Source organism: Helicoverpa armigera, chromosome 3, assembly GCF_030705265.1.
Source record: "Helicoverpa armigera isolate CAAS_96S chromosome 3, ASM3070526v1, whole genome shotgun sequence".
Classification (NCBI taxonomy): Eukaryota; Metazoa; Arthropoda; class Insecta; order Lepidoptera; family Noctuidae; genus Helicoverpa; species Helicoverpa armigera.
The window spans coordinates 4541170-4553431 of NC_087122.1; the positions used below are offsets into that span (position 1 = coordinate 4541170).

The 12262-nt window shown below is 38.3% G+C and overlaps 2 protein-coding genes across 3 annotated transcripts in view; one reads left to right on the top strand and one right to left on the bottom strand.

Moving 5' to 3' along the window:
- Nucleotides 1-12262, top strand: part of LOC110383764 (protein ref(2)P) — an 86575-nt gene that overhangs the window by 36064 nt on the left and 38249 nt on the right. The window lies entirely within an intron of this gene.
- LOC110383761 (arfGAP with SH3 domain, ANK repeat and PH domain-containing protein) overlaps nucleotides 1-12262 on the bottom strand; it is a 39894-nt gene that overhangs the window by 2445 nt on the left and 25187 nt on the right. Inside the window, exons 5-16 of one of the 2 annotated variants that reach the window (XM_049835959.2) lie at nucleotides 11153-11398; nucleotides 10791-11052; nucleotides 10286-10510; nucleotides 9328-9550; nucleotides 8656-8836; nucleotides 8028-8309; nucleotides 7800-7919; nucleotides 6639-6819; nucleotides 6032-6148; nucleotides 2425-2543; nucleotides 1705-1755; nucleotides 593-790 (exon numbers count right to left, since the gene is read on the bottom strand). In XM_049835959.2, the coding sequence (XP_049691916.2) occupies nucleotides 593-790; nucleotides 1705-1755; nucleotides 2425-2543; nucleotides 6032-6148; nucleotides 6639-6819; nucleotides 7800-7919; nucleotides 8028-8309; nucleotides 8656-8836; nucleotides 9328-9550; nucleotides 10286-10510; nucleotides 10791-11052; nucleotides 11153-11398 (2205 nt within the window). The remainder of the gene's footprint in view (nucleotides 1-592; nucleotides 791-1704; nucleotides 1756-2424; nucleotides 2544-6031; nucleotides 6149-6638; nucleotides 6820-7799; nucleotides 7920-8027; nucleotides 8310-8655; nucleotides 8837-9327; nucleotides 9551-10285; nucleotides 10511-10790; nucleotides 11053-11152; nucleotides 11399-12262) is intronic. The other variant, XM_064043531.1, reaches the window with a different exon arrangement.

Genomic DNA, 12262 nt, shown 5'->3' on the forward strand with positions numbered 1-12262 from the left:
TGAAAAAATCGCGAGCGAAGCGAGCGGATTTTTTATTTAATTTTTATTGAAACGCTATTAGAATATTTTAAAATTCATGATCACCTAAGTACCTAAGTATATGTATATTACAGTTTATTAATTTGCGTTAATTAATCGTTTATTTATATATGGATTGTGTACTCATATATACTCAATTATAAAAAAAAACCTGTAAAAAAAATTGCTGAATTTGCCGCCCCTCTAAATCTGCCGCTCTAGGCACTGGCCTACTTGGCCTATTGGTAAATCCGCCACTGGTACCACCACTGCCATCAACAGTTTCTGAATAATTGCAACTTTGTACTTTTTTATTATAAGTAGGTACGCATTTTTCCACTTGATTCCACGCCTGGTTAACAATGATACTTCCCAGGTTGCAGCGATCAAGAAACAAAGATTAGAAAGAAGAAAGAGGAAGGAATTCCATTCCCTGAAAAGTTTCTACACAGTCAGTTGTTGTTATTATTGTTACAACCTTTTTATCGTCCCACTGCTGGGCACAGGCCTCCTCTCACACGGAGGAGGATTCAGCATTAATCAACACAGTTCAGTACCCTTTTAAAAAACTTACCATAGTAATAGAAGCAGAAGGCGAGCGCGAGTGTACACTGGAGGTGTCGGACACGTCGAGCGAGCGACTGTCGCTCCTCCGCGACCGCTCGCGCGACCGCGTGCTGTCGCACGACAGCGCCGACTGCAGCCGGCTGTCGTCCAAGCACGAGTCCGTCATGTCGCACAACTCCAGCGACGAGTCTTGACTAGAACATTCCTGCAACATCATGCAATACCATTAGAACAAATAACATTTTACAATGTATGTAAAATTTATCAGCTAAGCTTCGATCAGAAATCCTAGGGTTGTTTTTCTAAATTATGCGCAAAATATGTGCTAAGTGCTTTGAAAAAATAAAATAAGCTCAGCGATTACATTTTTTTCAGTTTGGAAACTGTTACAGGCTTTTACTTTAATCATAAAATATTTGAAATGCAGTGATAATTTTCAAACATAACAATTTCGAAAGTTAATTTTCCACACTTGGAATTGGTTTAAAATATTAATGGGATAACAAAACACTATCAAATATTAGTTAAAATAATTTATAGGTGATTCTTTATAAATTAAATATCTAAGTATAATAGGTACTTCTATGTTTTCTATGGAAGGTATGTCTAAAACGAAGGGACTTATTAAGATACAAAAAAGCTGAAAGCTGTTAGAATAACGACATGCAGTGAGGGCAAAATTAAATTCCCATAAAGTATACATAATTCGGTACAGACATTGTACTGTTGTGCATAGTTTATGGTGCAGGAGCAGGGACCGATTGTCAAGAGTATTATTGCGCGAAGTATAACGATTCCTCAGATATACCAAAATAGAGAAATCGAAGCCGCGAACTAAACCCATAAGTTACACCGCATTACAAAATAGTGTAGGCCATATCAATAGATAGTGAAATTTTTTACTTAGATATATAACAGCTAATTTTAAAATAGCGTGCACGATTTTGCGGACTGTGTGGGAAGTTATTCGTGGTTTTTAGCACTGCAGTTTTTGGATTCGATCGGTGTTCTCTTGACAATAAAATTGAATTAAAACAATTATTAATAACAATGTAAGGGCGTAAATCAAACAAGGGTAAGCGAGTAAGTACACTAAGTTCTCTGTCGGACGTTCGTTACCCTTTTCAGTCTCGCTTTCACAGCCTTTTCCAGGTGCAATCTATTTTTCTTCTGTAGCAAAAACAAATGTTACCCTGTACTGGTTTGTATATCATGTTAGTCGCTATCATTTTATCTTATTTTTATTAGTATTTTTTCACCTTTCCAATATCTTCAGAACATTAGTATCTAACGATGTATTTACAAGTTTAATTCACTTTATAGTCAGGATCGTGTCACAATTTTTAATCTCATTTATTAATTTTTAGTTTGCATTAAGAATATTTTGTTAAATAAAATTGATTGAAAACCGTGACACAGCAAAAAAAACACTTTGTAGCTCCCTTTTCTTATTAATAACACATGAGAGCGAGATACAACGCATCAGTTTCGAAAATTAGGTAGGCAGTCAACTTTTTAACAATTTATAAGTTCAAGTTCATCAAATACTTACAGGCACTATAAATACTTATAAAAAAACAAACTGGCACTTTTAGTGACCGTGTTATTTAATTTGCTTGCATAAATACGCTATTTTTTGTAGTAATATTCTAGTTCAAATTAAACTTAATTATTAATTTTAAAGAAATTATTTCTAATTCAACAATCAGTTTTGAAGCTTTTTCTTCATTAGTTCAAAAATTGACTGCCTACAAAACAACCCATTATACACCTTATCCCCAATGAATGGCAACAGTTTTAAAAGATCCAGTGACAATTTCTTGTATCGTAAGTTCGTACCTTTCGTGGCGGCGGCGTGGGCTCGTCGCGGTGATGAGCGCCGTTGTGCAGTGCGGCGGGCGGCGGCGTCGGCGGCGGCGCCACCGGACGGACCTTGTTTGATTGCGATGTGCTTACCACTGCGAGGTGAAAGATAATTTGAAGATATAAATAAATGTGACTTTAAAAATATATATAAAACCGTCTCAGTCTGAAAAATACTACGCTGCAAACCGCATTAAAAATCGGTTCATGCAAGCGTGATTTATCGAGCACATAGGAATAGTTGAAATTGGAAACCTCCTTATTTTTAAGTCGGTATAAATGGCGCATTCATAAAGGTTGATTTTTGACAATGTATAGGTATACCTAAAAAAAAACTTTTAAGTTAAACGGTTTTATCTTATGTGCACTGAAAACTAGAAAATAAAAAAAACTGTTACTTACCTATAAACCTACATAGGTGGTCCCGGTCATATTAGACTAAAATAAAAACGTGGGGGGCCTCTGAAATCCTACCTATGGTAAAGCATATCTTTATACTTTGGTAGATCGTGAGCTCGGCGTTCGCTAGTGAAGCCGCTACGGCTGATTATTGATTGTCAAAATCTCCAGTTACGATTATAGTAAGTAGAAATCCACACCTATTATACCTCTAGAAGAAAGTATTACAGCAATAGTTAGGTAATGGGCCCCACGTTTTTATTTTAGTCTAATATGACCGGGACCACCTATGTAGGTTTATAGGTAAGTAACAGTTTTTTTTATTTTCTAGTTTTCAGTGCACATAAGATAAAACCGTTTAACTTAAAAGTTTTTTTACCGATTTTTTATTTTCTAGTTTTTAGTATTTAATGAAAATGCCTACCGAATATTCCTCATTCTATATTTGGGTAAGCAGTGGTGAGGGAGTGCCAGACTCTTACTGACTAAAAACCGGTGTGTGTTGTGTAGGCCTTTTATGTACCATGACAATCCCGCAGCCCAGGCAGGCCTTGGCCCTGTTAGGCCCCGCTGGGGTTGCTGACAGTATTCTACTTGAGTTGCCCTTTCATTTGATACCCATATTGAGGGGTAAAAAGGCTGTAACAGTAACAGTAATTGAGGGGGTTGTGGAAAAAATATGTAATCCGCCATTTTGTACCGGCGGCCATCTTGGATTTACAATGTTATTGATATTAGTATATTGTATTGTCATCGGAATTAAAGGTGTGTACCAAATTTCAGATCAATCTGACAACAGCAAGGTACTTAAATTTAAATTACTAAATTGACCCAAGAAAGAATAAATAAAACAAACAGGGTAAGCTAAATAAAACCGTTTAAAAATAAAAATTGCTGTGTAATTTTAATTACATTAAAATTTTTCATAAATGGTAAATCTTGTTAAATTGCATGTTAAATCGTAGTTTATCTTGAAGTTTAATTTTCTTATCACACTTTTACGAAATTTATATCGTCATCGTATCGTTCCCTCCGTTTGAGATATCAACAAATTATGATAACGTTAAAATCAATTCTGTTATTCAAGTTCACGATATACGATATTGACGCCACAGTGCTGTTGCACTCGGGTAAATATTTGAGAAAGATGGGTGCGGCTACTAAATCATGTACTGAACCAATACTATAAACTTAAGGTTTGAGTGAGGGGGATAAGTATATGAGAGAATACATAAGTGGAGTATACATATAACCGAGTATGTAAACGAGTACATAGGGTGAATCTATAAGGCAGCACATTGGGTTACTGCCGAAGCTGCGGGATTGTTCGAGAAAGTTACCGCGACCCTGGTACATAAAAGGCCTACGAAAGATCACGATTAATTTTTAGTCAGTTAAAGGCTGACACTCCCTAACCGCTGCTAACCCACAGCGGAAGGGGTAATTTGATGATTTTTGACATCGTTACATAAGGTATATTTCTAGATAAGGTAGACTCTCTTATACGGGAGACATATACATACATAGAGAGATAAATGAAATACATAAGGGAGTACTTAAGCAAGTACATCAGGTAGTTTATACGAACTCACGTACGTAAAAATAATAGTTTAAAAAAAAAACTAAAAAACACGCTTTTTATAGAAAACCGAACTAAAAAATTGAAAATAAAATTGATAATCAATGAATATAAATTAATAATAGTGTGAATACAAAAAAAAATATTTTATTAAATAAAAGCGTGGGGTGCATGGTGTCAGTAGAGTGATTTTCATTTCGATAATATCTTAAAAAGCACCCCACGCTTTTATTTAATAAAATATTTTTTTTTTGTATTCACACTATTATTAATTTATATTCATTGATTATCAATTTTATTTTCAATTTTTTAGTTCGGTTTTCTATAAAAAGCGTGTTTTTGGTTTTTTTTTAAACTATTATTTATTTTCTACTTTTTAGTTTGTTTTAAAACTATTATTTATTTGTTTTGTAGAATTAAAATTCTCTTTAGTACCTATACAAAAAATTGACAATATTAGAGAAAACGGCTAAAGATAATTATTGGAAATAAAAATTAACATCGAGTCCTGCCTTATCGACTGTAGAGAAAAATTCTAGAAAATTTTAATTAATTTTCTTACCTTATCGACTATAGATGAAAATTATATAAATTAACAAAAATCATATTTTGCAAATTGAAAAGCCTAGAAGTCAGTGTCTAATGGATGTTACTAAGTTAATTTTGCCACCGACTTCTAGGCCGATGCACCTAAAATTTTTATTTTTTTTTGCTTTTTAGTGTTTTGGGAAGTCGGTTTAATTTTTTTTGTAAAAAAGTTTTTTATTTAAAGCTTTTCAGTGATACGAACAGTTGTCACTATCCATATGAGTGGGAAGTTCTCATCAATACAAATAATATAAGTCCAAACGAGGTATTTTACATATTCAGTTGTCGAGTTCCCTCGACTTTCTCTGGTCTCCATCATCAGGTCAGCTCCAAACCTTCACTGTTGCAAAGGTCTTGTCAATACAAATAATTTAAGCCCAAACACGAGGTAGTTTTCATATTCAGTTGTCGAGTTCCCTCGACCCTCTCTGGTCTCCATCATCAGGTCAGCTCCAAATCTTCACTGTTGAATAGTGCTTTTAGGCGTACATCTGAGTGTCAAGTTTTTACCCTATGTATGCCTACAACTTTCGAAGGTTGCCCTCGATTTCTCAGGGTTTCCATCATCGAATCCTGACCTGATGACTATGGGACCAACTGGCAGCTATTCCAAGTCGAACAAAAAAAGAATCACGTAAATCGGTCTATAAACCTTGGAGTAATCGATGTGTATGTGTAACCTCCTCCTTTTTGGGAAGTCGGTTAAAAATTGAATAATTTTATCAAATTAGTGTATTGTCATCGGTCCTCAATAAATCTACAAAGTTTGAACGAAATCTGGCCATTTAAAGTGGGTCAAAATCGCGCCCAAAGAAGTCGGTTACAAACAAACATAGAAACCTACAAACATACAAACATACAAACATACAGGTGAAGCTAATAAAAAGCGTGTAAAAAGGAGTTGTAGAGATGGCCAATAAATACACTCTTTTGTAAAAAAGCGTGCACCTCTGCTAAATCTAGGTTTACGTATTTCAAAGGGTTTTGGCAGGTCGGTAACTAGTATAATGTGCTTACCGTGCAGTGACCTGGCGCTGTCGGCAGAGGGCGAGGGCGTGGAGCGCGGGTGCGGCGCCTGCGGGAGCACGGCCGGCGGTAGCGGCGCCGCTCGTTTCTTCAAGCTGCCGATGTTATCTGTAGGAAAATTTTTATAAGCATTGAGGAACTAGTGGTTGCTAACAGCCGAGGTGGTGAGCTGATCATGTGTAAATCATTCTCCCAACTGAATATGTTGGGATTGATTTCCAGTGTAACTGGATACAGCTGAGTAACAGTGTTTTACATGGAGCGACTGCTTATCTGACCTCCTCAACCCACCCCTGGGATAACTGATAAAGGCATGCTCAGTCCATGGAATGTGACTATCATTATCCAAGGCCCGTAAAATTGTAGGACCCAGTTCTCATTTGCACATCCGTGCTCACCTACACATAATTTTGGTTACAATAGAGTATCTTGCCGGTAACTGGTTTGAGGCCAGTCAGATAAGCAGGCGAATTTGAAACATTCTCATTAATCAACACTATTCGATTGCCAATCCCACTCAACAGGGCAACGAAACGACATTTAGTATTTTTTTAAATCGTAAGCTACTAAAGAAAAAATTTATATTGAGTTAACTCACAGACGTTAGGTTTCCTGGGCAGCGTGGTCGGGGTGGGCGGCGCGTGGTGCAGCGAGTCGCAGGTGGAGGAGCGCGAGCGCAGCACGGGCGAGTCGCCCGCCGCGCCCAGCGTGGCGCCGCCCGCGTACGACGGCGGACGAGAGCGAGGGCACTTCTTCTCCGGCGTTAGGCTGCCGTTTTGCTGGAATTAACACAGAAAATATTGGAAAAAAATATATATACAGAGATTGGTCAAATAAAATTTAAAAAAAAGTCATTTATTATACATAAAGCATCACAATATCTGTTATAGCCTTTTTTCCGTCCCACTGCAGGGCACAGGCCTCTCACAAGGATTGAACATTAATCACTACGCTTGCTCAATGCGGGTTGGTGATTTCAGACTATACAATGTGTCCCGGGGATAAGTGACCGCCCGAAATTTTTTGAATATTTGTACAAAATTAAGGATAATTTCCTTTATATTTGGGACTTACCGCCTTTGGTTTTTTTTTAATGATTTTTTTAATTTTTTTAGTAAATACTGTGACGTGCTGCAGTTTTTTTAAGATATTTCCTATGTTTTTACATCTTTTTAAATTCTTTTTTCTTTATTGACTAGCCGACATCATAGTTTATCAATTAAAATTATCAAACATAACAAAAATGTAATAAAACATTTATTATAAAAAAAAGAAAATAAAAATTCAAAGAAAATAACGCCTTTTTTTTCAGTTTTTTCAAAATAAGTCCAATAAATGCCCCCTTAATATCACTTTCTTTTAATTTATTAATAAACTACATGATATTTCCTACAATAGCTCAGAACAATGTTTGCTGCTATTTCAAACAAATGCAAAAATACAGTCAGTTGAAATTTGAAAAAAAAAGAGCAAAGCCTGTTATTAACAGGCCTGACAATAAAATTTTTTTAATGATTTTTTTCAAAAATATAAAAGAAATTATCCTTAATTTTGTACAAATATTCAAAAAATTTCGGGCGGTCACTTATGCCCGGGACACATTATATAGTCCAGGTTTCCTCGAGATGTTTTCCTTCACCCTTTTATCAGCCATTGGTGTCTAAGATATACTTAGAAACTACTACTTACTACAAGCGTTACAATATACAACAATTTTTTTATTTTTATTTTAAATCAAGTTGTAATTTTAAATACTCACCCTTTCGTCTATTACAGTGTCATCATCTGAAAAATCTGTTGAGCCATCATCATGTGATAAGTTCCAGTCTATGTTTATATTCTCGAATATACTCTTCTCTCGTTTGTCGACGTTTTCCAACTGAAACAAAACTTCAGTTAGTCGTATGCACATCGAATAAATATAAAAGTAAATCTTCCTTTTATTCAATAATTCAATTGTGAGAATATAGTTATTTTTAATACTTACCAATTCTAAACAGCCAAGATGTCGGTACTGCCTCGCGATTTGTAACGCGGTCCTGCCACTCGCATCCTTGATCGTCGAGTCGGCGCCAGCTTTGAGCAACAACTTCATAGGTTCAGTTCTGTCGGTGGCGGCACATAGGTGCAGTGCAGTCATACCCTGAGAGTTGGGCTTGTCTAACAACTGGGAACCACCATTTTGGACTAGAAAATCGACTATGTGTAAAGAGGAACCGTCGCCCAGTTCCCGCGATATCGCTAAGTGTAGCGATGTTTCTCCGAGATCCTGGAATAAGCAAGTTACCTTAGTTACCATTTTATGTATTTAAATTGAGTTAAAACTATCCCTATATTGTTTATCATCTTATGTACCTAAGATACAGGCTTGCCTAGTTTGGAGCCAATGTTAATATTGCAAACTGTACTTATTATTTTTTTTGGAAATAAACATTTTACCCAACCCTACTCCATGTCTTACGGCTACTTTAAATTTTCTATCAACATATTTATTTTTAGATTGCTTATTAAAGATTGAATTTCCTATCTCTTGTAAGCAAATCAACAGATAGATAGAATATTGGGAACAACCGATAGGATATAAGGCATGCCCTATAGATATAGACAGTTCTCACCGAGCCTGGTAGCGCGGCGGCCAAGTCAGCGCCCTCAGCGTATGCCTGCAGCAAGTTCTGCAGATGTCCGTTGTTGACGGCGTGCTCCACCTCGGAGAGGCGCTCGGCGGCGTCGCAGCACGTCTGCGCCGCAAACGTGCGGTACACGTACTTCTCGCGGATGAACCGGAGACGCTCCTCCCTGCAAACAGTTTTTAGTTTGAGGAAAAAACTATGGATGCAAAAAAACTAAAAGGAGGCTATAAAGATTCTGTTCTTTTAGTAAGTTATTTTTGTTAGGTGGATTAGTGCACAGTACTGAATCACTTCCTTCTCTGAGGATTGAGAAGAGCCTTGTGCCGATAATAAGCAATAAAAAGACTGATGATGGACTTGATTTGATTACTATACAATGCCCTAAGAGTCAAACGTCAATCAACTCGTCAAATTAACCACATAAAAGTTGACAGAGAAGAAACTGCAGACTGATAAATTGATAGACCGTAATAAAGTTATCGGCACGGATAATGAGCTCTCGGCGGAAGAGTGGGGATCGCTTTGCGCACTGTACACTTAAGGCAATAAACCACTTCTGCGCAGGTGAAGGTCAGGGCTACATACCCTTGCCGATGATTATACTAACTTTTTCTCACTAGGAAAACTATCCAATAAAATTTATATAACAAATCTTACATGGAACTCTCAGGCGTCAACTTCTCCCTTTCATCGAGCGTACTCTCCATGACTTCGTTGAACATCTGGTTGCCCATGTGCCTCGCCAGCAGCAGCTGTGACGTGCTGAGGCGGTCCAGCGTCAGGGACTGTATGCGCGATATGTGCACGCCCAGCTCCCGGTGCGAGCCCGAGCACTCGATACATACTATGATGCCGAAGTTCGTTGATAGCCACGTTGGGTCTGGAAGGAACGAATTTATATGTAACCGTAACATTTTAAATACATATTTTTTTAGCAAGTAAATTATGTCAACATGCATTGGTCCCAAAATAAGCATGCTTTGGAGATTGAATCTCGTTTAAAATTAAAATTTTAATGATATGGGAATTGAAGGTTGCACTATCGAAATGGGAAGGAAGTCCTCTATCTATTCAATGTCAATTTGGTTAGGAAGCATCACTATCAGTATTATTATTCTGAAATTACATATCCATTTGAAGTGGGGATAATGCTACGAGTAATAACTAATTCATATTAATTTAATTTACTGTGGTTTCAAATATAATATTAGCTAGACCACAGTGAGGCCAAATTATGCATATTAAGTTATTGGCACAAGCCGATATTTGCTTAGTTTGTTATCCACGTCGTTATATGGTAAAACAAATAAATTTTATCGTAGCTGGTCGACACTATTTACATATCTAAATAAGAATGACTGGCCGCATCGCCAAAATACTCTTGAGAATACTTATACGGTCTTAGCTGTTTATTTCACTTTTGGGAATTCCACCGCATATGATTAAGAAATACAATTGTTAAAACTATCGACTACAATTGCACACAGGTCGTCATGGCTTTTAAATAAATGCTGGAGACCTATTTTAACTAGGGAAGGTAAATACCTATATTGCTTCAGAGTCTTATCCAGTTACTAATTCAGCTAATCAAATCTAGCTAATCAAAAGCACATACCATTAGTAGATCCGCAATCGGCACAGACTTGGTTTCCCGGCATGGCGCGCACAGCCCGTATGATCGACCGCTGTAGGTCCAGCAACGAGTGACCCGAGTCGTTGCTCTCGTCTGCCTGCTGGTGGAAGGCCCGTATCAGGGCGCCCTCCTTACAGTTCACCAGCACAGACGTCCACGCTCGCTGTTCATTCTCGTCCTCAGCTTGGAAATGGTATGTTCGGTTGTCTGTAATCGCAAGGTGAATAGTCTTTTTAAAAGGTCGGTTGGTATCAATTATTCACAGTCGTGTTTGTTCAACAGCTTATGATTATGCGTGGTTAACGATTGTAGTTACTAACTTGGTAAAGTTCTTCTCCGCCTCTAATCTATTATCTAATCAACTTCTATCATACAAGATAAATATCATATAATATAACTTCTATACAAGTTTCTAAGAAGCTAATAATAACATTATTCTCGTACAACTAACTTCTGCCAAGTTTCAGTAATAATAATTGATACTTACATGATACTAGATCAAATGCCCTTTTATCTTCAGCGGCTACTTTAATTTGGCATGTAAGGAGGTTGACCCTCGCTGGAGGTTTGTTCTCGTCTGCGTGGAAAATGTCCAGGAAGCCTTCAGCAGTGACCCGGCACCGTCGCTTCTGCCAAACGCGTCGCACCTTCCCCTCAGACTTTTTGAGCAAGTAGCCGCTCCGGCTGACCCCGTGCTGTTTGTCGCCTTGCATCTGATGCAGAGAGTAGCCACCGACCGATGACACCACCTGCATTGCAATACGAGTGAAACGTAGTCACTACAGAAATCTGGCAACTCATCGTGAATCTCAAAAGTCACACGAGCAGAAATAGTTCAAAATGTATTACCTCTCTGTCCTGAGGCGCAGCTGCTCGCAGCATGTTTCTGAGCTCTAGCAACCTCCGTCGTTCGTCGTCTTGTTGTTGTCGGATCTTCTGCAGTTGTACACTTAAGTCTGCGACGTAAACGCCAAAGTGTTCAATCGTCTTCAAGCCGTCTTGAAAATAATTCGTCTGTGCGTGATAATACTCCACCAAGTGTTGAAGCAACTCGATCCCCTTCTTCGTCTTTATTTCGTTGAACTTTATCAGGTACTGCAACAACAACACTCAGTGAACACAGCAGCTAATGCTTCCACAGTCAGTCACAACAACGTTCAAAAATGGAATGGAGCCAGTTTGTTGGGCAGACTGACCGACGCCGAAAAACATCGCGTGGGCACGAGCATGAGCATGCTTATTACTTCATCAGAGACCGTGTCTAATGGGACGCCAGACAGACACGAGCGGTACCCGGGACTGTGGAAACGCACCGATACTACTACGTGCCCTTCCGCGAGTTAAAATTACACTTGATGACGCACGCGCACGCGCATTCGCGATATAGTGGATCCAGATTTGTCTTGCAGAGTTGTGTAATAATAATAAAGCTCTTCACGCGAACAGGCGACCTTGCACAACTTTCTTGGCTTGTCGCCGGCTTAACTTTTATCTTGCAGAAGGTTCTATAGTGACGAGCTTATTATATTCTTAAGCATAAAACTTTGCATCATTTACCTACTTGTCGCAGACCTAGTTACAGCCCTTGTGGTGAGTTTTTATGTGTTTATTATTGGTTAAGCGTTAACATGAGAGGTGAATGCGTGGGCAGTGGGTATGTTGCGGCCGAGGCGGTATTTGCACCGAGTGCGACGTGGAACAAAGCGAGGGTCAGCGCTTCGTCGGCCCTGCGCGGCGCAAGGCCGGTCGACGACCTGACGCGCGCCTCCGCGGTACCGCACCGACCCAACCACCACAGCCACAGGGCTTCTAGGTTTCTTTTTTTAGCACTCAACATAGGGAGGACATATCGATAACTTTGATTATAAAGCAAACTGAAATAAATGTTATTTTTTTGGTGTTGGTATGTAAACTTACAGCTTTCTATGAGCCGCCATGCTAAAACGCGAACACTATTGG